Source organism: Tribolium castaneum, chromosome 6, assembly GCF_031307605.1.
Source record: "Tribolium castaneum strain GA2 chromosome 6, icTriCast1.1, whole genome shotgun sequence".
In the NCBI taxonomy this organism is placed as follows: Eukaryota; Metazoa; Arthropoda; class Insecta; order Coleoptera; family Tenebrionidae; genus Tribolium; species Tribolium castaneum.
This window is the reverse complement of record NC_087399.1, coordinates 1,706,723-1,720,952: the sequence shown is the minus strand read 5'-3', so window position 1 is coordinate 1,720,952 and position 14,230 is coordinate 1,706,723. Positions and strand designations below refer to the sequence as shown.

General features: G+C 30.9%; 1 protein-coding gene across 2 annotated transcripts in view; it reads left to right on the top strand.

Moving 5' to 3' along the window:
• LOC662687 (uncharacterized protein) overlaps positions 1-13,991 on the top strand; it is a 50,980-nt gene extending 36,989 nt beyond the window's left edge. For both annotated transcript variants that reach the window (XM_008199056.3, XM_008199053.3), the window contains 4 exons: positions 630-873; positions 3,441-3,634; positions 3,692-3,832; positions 13,530-13,991. In XM_008199056.3, coding sequence (XP_008197278.2) covers positions 630-873; positions 3,441-3,634; positions 3,692-3,832; positions 13,530-13,719 — 769 coding nt within the window. In that variant the 3' untranslated portion in view covers positions 13,720-13,991. The remainder of the gene's footprint in view (positions 1-629; positions 874-3,440; positions 3,635-3,691; positions 3,833-13,529) is intronic.
• Positions 13,992-14,230: the final 239 nt, after the last annotated feature.

The following is a 14,230-nucleotide window of genomic DNA, read 5'->3' as shown; positions in this document are numbered from 1 at the left end:
TCTAAATGCATAGAAAAGTCCATAAAACTTTGCTACAGCGCGAGTTAAAAAAACTTGGTTGTTTTAATTTTTTAAATGTAAATAAGCATCTCAACCCCAGCTCGTAAAGGCAGTGTAAATAAATAACGAGAACAGTATCGGGGACAATTTATCGTTAGAATTTTTTCGATACAAAAGGAGTGAGCACAATGGGTGTATTGACAGGGAACATTTACGTAAAATATTAAAGGTATTGGAAGTTTTAACGAGCCCTAGCGTGCGTCGACACCCTCCTCATGAAAAATAAATCCCGGACCTAAACTATAAAGTTCCGATTTGTTTTTATTCGAGCTTTATTAAGAGCAGCTAACTTTTCACGAGCGCATTTCCGTTCTAATGACACCATGAATGCGGAAGCCGGAAAGGTCAAGAAGTAAATAAATAATAATGCGGGTCTTCCACATCCACTTTAAACGAAACTAAAAGTTGCAAAGTCGCTCCGGATCCCGGACACGAATCCGAATGACAAATTGGCCGCTCTGTAACTAAGTTTGCATGATGAATGGGCGCATTTTTGGCGTAATTAATATCAGGGGCGGGCTTAAAACTCGATCAGAGCTAATAATTCAGGAGGCTGTCCATTTTCGCAGGCTTTTGGGCTTCCGAAGGGCCATGCCTGTGACAGGGCGACTGCTCAACATGACCACAGAGCTGTACCAAAAGGCCGAGGGGGATTTACTCAAGACGTTCTTCGTTTCGCCGTCCGATAACCTGTGCTTTCATGGCAAGTGCACCTATTATTGTGATACTTCACACGCCATCTGCGGAAATCCCGACAGTTTGGAAGGAAGCTTTGCCGCCTTCCTGCCCTCCAACGACGTCGCCGCCAGGAAGGTAGGCGTTTATCACCAAAAATTTGATGCTAAGCAAACATTGTAATAAATGGGGAGTTTGGGGGTTATCCCGGATTATTCAAATTGATAAACCGGACTTAAATCAACGCAAATAATCCCTAATCCCCCGGAAAGTGATCCCAAATTTGCAAAAACGGACTCTCCTATCCCGATTAAGCTCCAGTTTATATTACGTTGACACATATTTACGAGAAAATTGATTTATTATTAATTATTTACAGTTAAATACGGTCTTGTAAATGCACTTTTCTGTGTTTGTTTTTAAATTGTTAAGAACCTTCTTGTTCAAAAACTAAAAATACAGTCAGAAATTAAAGCATTTTTAAAGGTAAGATTTGATGTTGCTTCCAAAAATGACCAAAAATTTACCTTTTCTAAGCGTTTATTCAGAAAAAACTCAACTGTTGCGTAAAATTTCTTAAAAATAAATTAAAGAATTATGTCAAAAATAACTTTATTTTTGTAAGTTCGGAGGATTTACACATTTTTAGACCAAAAATCAAGTTTAATTCTTGTTTTTATTAAATTAGAACGAAAATAATCACCAAATTTGGTCAAAAATGACTAAAAAACACCTTTTCTATCTGTTTATTTAGTAAAAACTATCAATTATTGTGCAAAATTTCTTAAAAATTAAGCAACTAAATCACAGAATTATGTCAAAAATGACATTATTTTTGCAAGTTTTGAAAATTTAAATAGGTTTTTAGACCAAATATTTAGTTTTTTCCTGATTTTATTAAACTAGAACGAAAAAAATTTGGTCAAAAATTACCAAATATTTACCTTTTATATGTATTTATTTAGTAAAAACTTAATTATTGCACAAAATTTCTTAAAAAGTAAGCCAATAAATCACAGAATTATGTCAAAAATGACATTATTTTTGCAAGTTCTGAGGATTTAAACACCTTTTAAGACCAAAAATCACGTTTCTCTTCCTATCTTTATTAATAAACTAGAACGAAAAAAACCAAAAATTTGCTCAAAAATGACCAAAAATTTTAAAAATTAAAAAATATTTAAGATTTATACACGTTTTTAGACAAAAATAGAGTTTTTTTTCGTTTTGGTCGAAAATGACCAAAAATTTACTTTTTTGAGCGTTTTTTTTAAGCAAAAACTGATTTATTTTTCAAAATTTTTCAAAAAATAAGCCAATAGTTTACAGAAAATCTTCAAAAATGACATTATTTTTGAAAATTTTGAAGATTTATACACGTTTTTAGATCAAAAATTAAGTTTTTCTTCTTGTTTTCATTAAACTAGAACAAAGAAATCACCAAATTTGGTCAAAAATGACCAAAAAGTTACGGTTTCTAAACGAATTCAAAAATTGAATTATTGTGCAAAATTTCTTAAAACGTAAAGAAATTTATCACAAAATAATGTCAAAAATAACATCTTTGTAAGTTCTGAAAATTTGTACATGTTTTTAGACGAAAAATCAAGATTTTCTTTCTGTTTTTATGAAATTAGAACGAAAAAATTACCAAATTTGGTCGAAAAAAAACAAAAATTTAATACCTTTTCTAAGCGTTTATTCAGAAAAAACTCAGTTATTCCGCAAAAGTTCTTAAAAAGTAAGCCAATAAATCACAAAATTATGTTAAAAATGTCATTATTTTTGCAAATTATATTCAAAAATTAAGTTTTTCTTCCTTTTTTAAACTGTTTAAGACATAATTATTTTTAATAATTAACACTTCACCTAAAAATTAAGAAAATAAATTAGAAAATAATAAGAAACGATAGATAAAGCCCTTGGTGTGGAATAATAATGGATAATTTAATTGTATGTTGTTTATTATATCTACCAAAGTAATATTATTAAAAATAGCAAGTTTTTTTATCATTTCAAAAAATTTAAAATATCATTACTTTAAAGCCAATATAAGTACATAAATAAATTTTGGAAGACTTTTAATGTCAAAACGTAGGATTTATTAAAAGAAAATCGGTCTGGTGTTCAAGGATGTTTTTTTAAATAGATAAAAAAATATGATATTTATGCGTTATTTTAATCTCTTTCAGAATAAAATAAGTGTGGATTAATATCTAGTGAAAACTGGAATTATTGTCATTATTATTGCTATTTTCTAATTAAGAAAAAATATTTGCTAGTTTTCAAGTTTAAAACACCATGTATAGAGTTTACTGAGCCTTTCAAAGTCCGCATAAAAAATCTAAATTACTGCTATATTTTTAATCAAAGGTTGTATTTTAAATGAAACGCTTCAAAACACTACATTAAACACAAGCTCTGGCCAGACTGACCGAATGTTAAAAAAAAGCTGAAAGTTATTACCTTTTGTAGAAACCTGTACATGGAAAAGTCAGCCGAGCTTTATTTGCATCTAATTAATTTTTGTAATAATTATTTAAAACAGCTAAAAAACGGAGCTTTCTGCAGATAAAAATGTTTATAACTATTTGACTTTCCCCCGTTTTAAATAAGAATAAAGCGGCTTTATCAAATTACATCCCCTATCTGGAAACGAAATCAGTCCTCATTTTTTGCACGATCTGATCTTTGGGGTGATTCAGGTATGGAGACACCCTTGGCGCAGATCTTACCATAAACGAAGGAAAGCTCAATGGGAGACTGAAGACAATTATTGTGCGTTAGTTAGGGAGATCCCGCCGTACGACCGCGGCCGGAGGCTTTACGACCTCATGGATATGGCCGTATTGGACTTTCTAATGGGCAATATGGATAGACACCATTACGAGACATTTAGGTTGGTTTATTTTTAATTAAAAAGCGGCGTGGGCGTAATGAGGGGGATTTTTGGCAGATTGTTCGGAAACGACACGTTTCCGCTCCACCTGGACCATGGCAGGGGCTTCGGGAGGCCCTTCCACGACGAGCTGTCCATCCTAGCCCCCATTCTGCAGTGCTGCATGCTGAGGCAGTCCACCCTCCAGACGCTCATGAAGTAAGTACGACAAAAATTACTTAAATCGATCAAAACTTATCAAAAAAAAATTCTTCAAAAAAATTAAGTTGTTTCAATATTTTTTCATGTAGGCAACGCATTAATTTGTTGTTTTTTTAACCATATAATACTTATCTTTCTTTCTTTTTTTTAAATTGACGTAATCATATATTTAACAATCCCACCATTATACTTACGATTTTTTATTTAAACTTTTTAACTTTAAATAATTTCCTTTGCAATTACGAGACAGTGCGGCAGGAAAACTTATTATTTTAATAACTTGCCAAATAAAAAAATTGTAGGTAATTACAAAGTTACTGAAGTTTAGGAGTAACTGTAATGGGAAAGTTTTCATTTTGTTTAAATTTAAGGTAAGTACTTTTTTTGTAACATTAGCAAAATTATAAAAATTGTGATGAGATCTCAAAGCCTAATAACGATTCAGCTTAGTATAAAAAATTTGAATAATAAGGAATACCGCGGATTGATTCTCGCAATTAATTTAAATTCACCTCATTTTGCACAAAAATTTAGAAATGTATTGATTTTCTTTTTTATTTTGGAAATTTTGAATTTTCTTTCAAGATATATACTTTATTCCATTTATGCCATTTTTTCCTACATTATGTGAAACTCGTTCTGTGAGGGGGTGGACCCTAAACCGGTTTCTAGTGTCTCATTTGTCCCAGGAATGAATAATTCGACCAATAAAAATATAAAAATCACCTCCTGCTTGTTTATCTAGCCCGCAAAAAATTGCAAGGTGTTTGCTATTGGTTATCGACGAGCTATCGTACTCCCAACTGCAAAACAGGCCAATCACAAGCGTAACTGAACGAAAAACTGTTGTCTGATTATTTTGTAAATGTCGGCTAAACCGTCGGAAATTTCGCTGTTTTCTAAGAAAGTTTAAAGATTCCAATTACATTTGGGTTAAAAACTGCAACACCTTGTTAGATTTAGTCGTCTAAAGATCGATTAGTTTTTGTTAAAAATTGCTTCTTGCAATTAATTCCTGTTCAGACTTATCTGAGTATACTTTTTTATTTTTTACGTATTTTGCACGGGTTTTAGATCAAAATATATTATTTTCCTGATTGTTTACACAAACATCTTGGAAACAAGTCGAAAGCGGTGGCAGATATTTTTGTTTCAATCGGATTCGTTTTAAACAAAGATGAGCCAAAAAAAAGCACTAAAATTGACCGAAGATTGTGTTATTTTTTTTAATAAATTTTTACGCATACAGGAAGAACTCAAAAAGATGTCGAAAATTCAATTTTTTTGACCTCTAGAACACGTTTAATTCAAGGTGAATACTAACTTATTCGTTTCCAAAAAAAATTATACTTAAGGCATTGCGTAAAAAATCACAAAATTTCATTGTAATTGATGTTATTTTGGCCTTGTTTCACTCGTTTTACTGAGTTTTTAACCAAAAGGTTTATTTACTTTTGAAAAAATGTGTCTAGAAAATTTAAAAAATAAATCGAAATGAACGCATTTTATGCAAAATTTAAAAATTTTTAAATTCAACGACTTTTTTTGTAAGGCTTTACCAAAAAATTATCAAATCTAGTCGCTTTGTCGTTTTTTAGCTAAGGACACAATTTATTCGCAAAATTTCGTTAAAAGGTGGTTAAAAATAAACCGAAATATTACCGAAATTGAGATATTTTTACCATTTTTACATTAATCACTTTTTTGAACTATACCTGCTATGACTGCTTTGTGGAGAACAAAAAATAACCACGGAGCTTAAATATTTAACTGTTTTTTTCACATTTTCAACGTTTTAGCATATTTTTGAGGTAAGTTTGACTTTTTTCAAAATTTTTTTCTAATACTTTCGTCTAAAAAATTACAAATTTAGTCATTTTTTTTTAAATTAAATTTTTATACCCATATTTTCATTATTTGCTTTCTTTCTTTAGCAAATTTTTTTTTTCAGTCAGTAATTAAATTATTTCGCAAAATTTCTTTAAAAAGTTTTTAAAAGTATATTAAAAAATTAGACCGAAAATTAAGTTATTTTTGCTTTTTTCGGCAATTATTTTTCACAAGATCAAATCAAATTTGGTCATTTGGTGCTCGAATTTTTCGAATTTTATCCATTTATTTAACTCATTTTCCACCACTTTTTACTGTCAAAAAATTTTAAATCTTTCAATACCCTTTATTTTTCTATCAAGCGTGCCTAGAAGCAGCCCGATTTGAATTAACAATGGCACGTCCCAGCCCGGAAATGTGTTATTTATACTCGAAGCGTCCAAATTCAATTTACGTGTCTTTCGATTTTGTTAAACACGTAAAAGGGAACAAGAAAGCAATTAAAGTCTAGTGACGAACGTTTCACTTTTTTAATTATAGTCGCATGGAATCGCGTTAATTTTATGTGAAAAGCTGGGCTCCCAGCTATCTCTCGAGAATCGACCGAATGCTTAATAGAAAAGCGGAGAGATTCGCGTGTAACGATAGCCATTTACGCTAATTGCGTTCGGAAGACGGGACTCGGCCGATAAAAGTGGCCACAAAATCGCCGCCCAAAACCAATTCTCCCTCAAACACAAGTATAGCGACTGAACAGTGTAGCCGAACATGTAATTTATTCAGAAAATTCTTCTTTCTTTCTTTCTTCATTCCTTGGATTACTGACCACTTGGCTACGTTATTATTCAACTTGTACAAGTTGTACACAAAAACTATTAGTTCTCTAGTTCCAATAATAATTTTAATAAGCTCGTGCCTGGGCATTTTTTCGCGTTCATTCGCGTTATGTCGTGATAATGCGGCCCGATTAGGCACTCAGACAATATGTTTGCGTTAAGAATGTAGCTTTGGTATCGAGGAAGTAATATCTGGCCCCCCTAGGGAGGAAGAGGAAACAACAACAGCGGCTTAAGAGGATCTTACCTGGGAGATAAAGTATTAATATTGATGGTCTGTGCATATTACAGCAGCCAATCTGTGCTGCTGAGTAATGCATGGGGCGTCGAGACAGCCAGCCGGCCCTATTACGAGCCGCGCCGGCCCTTCAGACACGTCCAAAGAGCCCTTTTTACAAGGACAAGGGACTCAATCTCGCGGGAAAAATTTCGGCTTGCTGTGTCGTTTATTAAATAACAATTAATGCGGATTTGTTGGAATTAAATTACGCAGACTGCGCGCTATTCAAATAATGAACAGTAGGAGATGATGGTTTAATTTAAATCCTACGAACGGCTTGACTACTCGGAATATTTTAACGTGTTTTTCGCAAAATGGGAGATATTGCGGCGCGGAGCGTTTTTCTTATTAAATTAAGAGAACGCCTCAGGGCCACGAAGCGGCTCTATTGTTGCAATCCAGGAAATTAATTGTTATTCCGGCGAAGGAAACTCCACAATTTGCGGGATTTTTGAGCGTAAATCGAAGTTTGAGCGAAAAATCTGAAACGTTTTTGTGGCTAAAAGACAAAGGCAATTTTGATATAATTCGATAACTTGTGGTCCATTTTGAAGAAATCTGGCTCAGAAATTAGCTAAGCTGAACGAAACAACAATATTTACGTAATAAAATTAAATAAGATTTTCAAACGCCAAATTTCGAGCGAAATTTACAAATCTATTTTCAAGATATATCTAAGAACACCCATTTTCGGTCAGGTCAGGTCATTTTAATAAAATTTTTCGGAAGGAACTGTACTTTTATCAATAAAAAAAGAATAATTTTAGAACACATTTCACTTTAAAAATTAAGGCATTACTAATCGTCTGAAAAATCTTCAAATCGATTAAAATAAAAATTGCAAAAAGTCAATTCGTACATATGCTTTAATTTTCGAAGAAATCAAAAACAGTTACATTTTTCCTTAATTTTTTATTTTTTGTCTTGTTTTCGACTTAAGTTTGATGATTTTTGACATCTTTTGACGAAATAATTGTCAAAAACGATCATAAAACACCTGGAAAATATTTATGGTTCATTCCTGTTTTTTAATTAATAATAATAATAAAAATAATAAATAAAAAAATAATAAAAACTATTATGAAACAAAAAAGTGAGGGAGGGAAGTTTATAGGGAATGAAAGTCTACTTAATAACTAAAAACTAAAAATAACTAAAACTAGTATAAAAGCAAAGAGAAAATAGATAACAAAAATAAACAGAAAACAATATAATTTTTATTATAAATATAAATATAAATGTAAATATAAATATAAATATAAATATAAATATATAAATATAAATATAAATATAAATATAAATATAAATATAAATATAAATATAAATATAAATATAAATATAAATATAAATATAAATATAAATATAAATATGTTCTGGTCGTGGTCAGCTGTGGTTTTCTCTTTCTAGCATGAACGTAGGTTGCGTGATAAATTCATATGATTTGCTGTCAACTGTTTAAATGTTGTCTTATTTTTGCACTTAAGAGTTTTTGATAAAAATCACATTGCAAATCATGGTAATTGTATGCAGACGTTCAAGAATTTATTCTGCAAGCTCAGTTGAACGTGTGAATTTTTGTCCGCATTTTTGGTATGACACTGACAGCTGTCATCTGTCATTGTTTTGGAATGTTAACCGAGACATACGTTTTTTGTGACAGTTGTCACACATAGGCGATCTGATCAGAACAATTATTGAACACTTGTTATAAATATAAATATAAATATAAATATATTTAATATAATATAATAATATAATTTTTTAAAGTAATATGAAGAGAAAAGTACTTATAATAATACTGAAGAAATGTAAAAGATAATAATAATAAAAATAATAATATACAAAATGAAAAACAACAAAATAATAATTGCTAAAGTAATAAATATTAACCTTTATCTGATTACGTTTCGAGTTCAAAAACGAACTAAATCGCCTGAAATCTGTGAAGTAATTCATGTTTTGATCTAATCTGATCAGAATTTATTAGATAGTTTTTAGTTGATTTAGGAAAATTTGTGCTTATAACTGTAAAAACGCCAAAAAAATGCAATTTCTAATTGTTTTAGCAAAGAAATAAAATTTTTGGGCTCAGGAATATCTTTACAAGCTTGAAAAGGGCAAAAATTATACGATTTTTTGCATCTTTTTTCAATGAATGAACACGAAAATGTTACTCAATTTTTATGTAATTGGAAAAATTGTATGTCCAAATCCTCCAGAGAGAATTAAATTGACCGAAACAGGCTAAAATAGCTTCAATTTGGATCTAATTCAGCGGTTTTTTGGTCAATTCCTGTGGAAAACTCTTTATCTAGTCTTTTAAAGAAAAATTAAAATAAAAATTAAACAAAATAAAATAAAGAAATAATAAAATAAAAATTAAACAAAATTTAAATTAATTAAAACTTAGAATTAAATTAAAAATTAAATAATTTTATAATTTTCTCTCTTATTTTCGACCTAATGGCTATAAATCATAGTTTTTCAACTGATTTAGTAATTTTTGACATACTCTGCCGAAATTTAGTGCGTTTTTTGTTCAAAAAGGAACTTAATCGTCTAAAATAAATTGATCAAGATATCTTTAGGGTCAATCTAATTTGCTAAATTTTTGGTTTGTTTAAATAAAATTTGACGAAAACACAGTGTTTTCAGCTGAAAAAAAACATTCCCAGCTTTTCAGCGCGTTTTGGCAAAAATGCACAAACCTAATGAGGAAGCAAAAATACACATTTACAGCTTTTTTCTCACTGATTAGAATAAATAATTATGGGAAAATTTTATATTAAAATAAGTGGAAGAAGCGTTTGAAACAGAAAAAATCTAGCAAAATAATTGCTAAAAATCGTCGATGGCTTGATTTGTTTTGACGAAATCAGTCCCAAACGAATTCGGAGGTTTGTGTCGACTGTGTGCCGGAAAGAGCAAAACAACTAAATACGTCCTCAGAAAAAGACCTGTTGAATAATAAATTCCCAAATGAAATTAGGCCGTTAGTCTCCATTACCCTCGCCGTCCCCTGTTAACATCTTGTTTGCGTTTTTGATTTTTTATTTATTAGCTCATTCTGGAGCGCAACAATTCGTCTCGTGACTCGCTTCGATTAGACTTGAGACTTGGCTGTAAAAAGTAATCTCACAACTGCTGCTCATTTCGGATGCGGTTACACGATTCAACGAATGAATGGAGATCAGTATCGCGTGCTGCACGCACTCTGCCTCCTTATGAGCCCTTTGATCAAACGGCGCAATGGCATGGCATAAAAATCGAGTTACCATCAAAATGTGGTAATTGAAAATTAAATGGCGGGCTTTGATTTACGAAATTGAAAGTTTGACGACGTCATTTGCGCCAACTTTGGCCCATTATCTCTAACTTCGTTATTTACTCCCGAAATTGCGCCCCATCGTCTTAATTATTCAATTTTTTTTAATTTCGAGGAGATCATTTGCGGGCGAATCCCATCCGGAGTTTTCCGGTGGATTAAACCTTTGCTTAAATAATTGAACCTTAACTGGCAAGAGATTGGAAGCTCCTTTACCGCACTGACCTTTTGATGTTATCCATCCGACACGATCGAATTTTTCCCGCTCAAGCAGGCCGTGACCGAGCTTTTTAACTAAAAACGCTCCGACACCGCGTGCAAGTTGTGTATCTTCCTTTCAACTTTTTCGAGCTACTGCTTATCTTAAACCATTTATAATAGTTTCAAGCCTTCGGCTTGACGCATCGCAATTTATTTATTACTTCAGGACTCAAATCTTACGAAGCACACAGACGTAGATCGGCTGGAATTTACAATGTTGTTATTTGGTTGTATGATAACGTTTATGTTACGCAGCTTAAAAACCATCTTTATTCTTTTTATCAACTTGTAACTTGTACGTTTTAATTTCAAGTTGTATTTACGTAAAAAACTTAAAGAACTTTAACGTTATTAATAATCGTATTTATTAACGTTTGTTCTAAACGTATAATTAACGTTTTAAAAAAACTTAATTTGGTTTTAATGGCCCTGTAAATGTTAATAAACATAACTAATTAATTGCATAAAAAAATTTTGATCGTTTTTGACTAAATTTGGTGATTTTTTCGTTCAAGTTTCATAAAAACAGAAAAAAAAACTCAACTTTTGGTTTAAAAATGTATATAAATCTTCAAAATTTGCAAAAAGTGTCATTTTTGACAATTCTGTGATTTATTGGCTTACTTTTTAAAAAAGTTTTTACAATAATTACGTTTTTGCTAAAAAAAAACGATTAGAAAGGGTAAAGTTTTGGACATTTTTGACCAAATTTGTTGATTTTTTTGTTCTAATTTCAAAAAAACAAAAAAAAAACTTGATTTTTGGTCTAAAAACGTGTATAAATCTTCAAAATTTTCAAAAATAATGTCATTTTTGACATAATTCTGTGATTTATTGGCTTACTTTTTAAGAAATTTTGCACAATAATTGAGTTTTTACTAAAAAAACGGTTAGAAAAGGCGAAGTTTTGGTTATTTTTGGCCAAATTTGGTGATTATTTTCGTTTTAATTTAATAAAAACAAGAAGAAAACTTGATTTTTGGTCTAAAAACGTGTATAAATTTTCAAAATTTGCAAAAATAATTTTATTTTTGACGTAATTCTGTGATTTATTGGTTTACTTTTTAAAAAATTTTGCACAATAATTAAATTTTCGCTAAAAAAACGCTTAGATAAGGTAAAGTTTTGGTCATTTTTGACCAAATTTGGTGATTTTTTTGTTCTAATTTTATAAAAACAGAAAGAAAAGCTTGATTTTTGGTCTAAAAACGTGTATAAATTTTCAAAATTTGCAAAAATAATTTTATTTTTGACAAATTCTGTGATTTATTATCTTACTTTTTAAAAAATTTTGCACAATAATTAAATTTTTGCTAAAAAAACGCTTAGAAAAGGTAAAGTTTTGGTCATTTTTGACCAAATTTGGTGATTTTCTTGTTCTAATTTTATAAAAAGAGAAAGAAAAACTTGATTTTTGGTCTAAAAACGTGTATAAATTTTAAAAATTTGCAAAAATAATTTCATTTTTGACATAATTCTGTGATTTATTAGCTTATTTTTTAAGAAATTTTGCACAATAATAAAGTTTTTACTAAAAAAACGCTTCGAAAAGGAAAAGTTTTGGTCATTTTTGGCCAAATTTGGTGATTATTTTCGTTATAATTTAATAAAAACAAGAAGAAAACTTGATTTTTGGTCTAAAAACGTGTATAAATTTTCAAAATTTGCAAAAATAATTTAATTTTTGACATAATTCTGTGATTTATTGGTTTACTTTTTAAAAAATTTTGCACAATAATTAAATTTTCGCTAAAAAAACGCTTAGAAAAGGTAAAGTTTTGATGATTTTTGACCAAATTTGGTGATTTTTTTGTTCTAATTTTATACAAACAGAAAGAAAAGCTTGATTTTTGGTCTAAAAACGTGTATAAATTTTCAAAATTTGCAAAAATAATTTTATTTTTGACATAATTCATGATTTTTACTAAAAAAAAACGCTTAGAAAAGTTAAAGTTTTGGTTATTTTCGAGCAAATTTGGTTATTTTTTTTGTTCTAATTTAATATAAATAACAAACTTAATTTTTGGTTAAAAAATGTCATTATTACTTGTTCTATATTTTCTATAATTTTGCGTTACAAAATCATATAAATAGAAGCAAAGAAAAGTTAGTGTTTTAGGTTACAAATAAATAACGTTATTTCCTGGACATTTTTGCGTTGATTCAGCGAAAAAAGCAAGTTTTTGCAACCTATTTACTGCTCCTTTATTTACGCCAGTGTGCTTCCAGGGTAAACTTGTCTTGGAGAGGTGGGCGAACGTGCATAAGCCGCTCATAAAAGTCAATTTCCGGAATAAATAACCAAAACCATTCGTTACAATTACAATCGCAATTATTTAGGCTTGTTTAAGAGCCGTAATTCCAGCCAAGGCGGGCCCGACTGGCCCCAGCCTTATTTATTATTTAGCGAAATTATTATGACTGCGGTATTAATTCCCGCCATGAGATAATGAAAATATTTAACCCCAAAGGACCGCTCCTCGTCAAATTCGGGCCATTCTTTTTGTTTCCCTTCCATTAATTAATGTTATTGCAACGTAATTAAACGCGAAAACTTGTTTAATTTCCACGAATCTAATGAAAAGTTGGAACTTTTCAGACAATCGGAACTCCATACTCGGCCAGTGATTAATTTGTAATTATGATTCTTTGACGAAACGAAAAGTAACAGAAGTTTTTTAAGTGTTGGTGGAGTGTCACTTAGGGAACTTCTCCCTTTTCAAGAGCTTGAAATGGGGCGTTTCTTTTCCATTAGCCGTTGAATTATACAATTGAAGTGCTGCTTAAATTTCAATAAGGCGATGGACTCCATTTGGACCAAAAATTTCTCGGGAAAATTTCAACCTTGCTTCCATTTTTGTGGAAAAAATTTAACGTTTTTTTAACGTTACAACTTATACGTTCAAACTTACAACGTTGTTATTTGGTTGTATTCTAGCGTCTATATTACGTTGTTTAAAAACCATTTTGTTTTTACCAATTTAAAATACGACGTGACTTAAAGTTTTATTTACGTTATTAATAACCGTATTTACTAACGTTTGTTTTAAACGTATAATTAACGTTTCAAAAAAACTGAAGCCACTGCGAATAAAATAACTTATAATTAAATATTGTTCAGTCACTATTTTTGTTGTTATTTGTTTTTTTGTGAATTTTCAGATTTCACAACGGGCCGAAGCTGAGCGAGGCCATGAGGGAGAGCTTGGGCCGGGACCCAGTGGCGCCCGTGCTGTGGGAGCCCCACTTGGAGGCACTTGACCGCCGCGTGGAGATCATCCTTCGAGGAATCAGGGACTGCCTCCAGAAAGGGGAGGATTTGGGCTCGGAGCCGGGAGATGAAGACACGTAGTAACGACTTGTACAATAATAATGTATAAATCCTTGTAAAGCTGTGACAGAGCGAGATTCATGTAAATATTTTATCCGTTACCAAATATGTTTTAGTCACTTTTAGACCAAAAAGCTAGTTTGTACATACTTGTTGTAAATTAATTTGTATAAATATTTTGATAAGGGTGTCGAATAATGTTGTACGATTTTCCTTGGGGTGCGGACACGTGCTCATAATTATACCAAAGCTGACTGTATTTGCAATGTGATGAATAAAGTTACGTAAGACTTTATGGGCTCTCATTTACACCCAATTAGGGGCTGAAAAATGGATTAGTGGGTTAATTAAAGCGGTGACATTTGTCCGAATCGATCACCAGGCAAGAATGGAAGAGGCTAATGAGGCGATCAGCGAACATAAACTTGCCACTCAATCAACATCCGAACGAGTTTTGCAAGCTTAGAAGGGAGATCCAATCACAAAGTTCGGCACAAATCGCATTTTCAAAGTTTTATGGAAAATTTAGGCG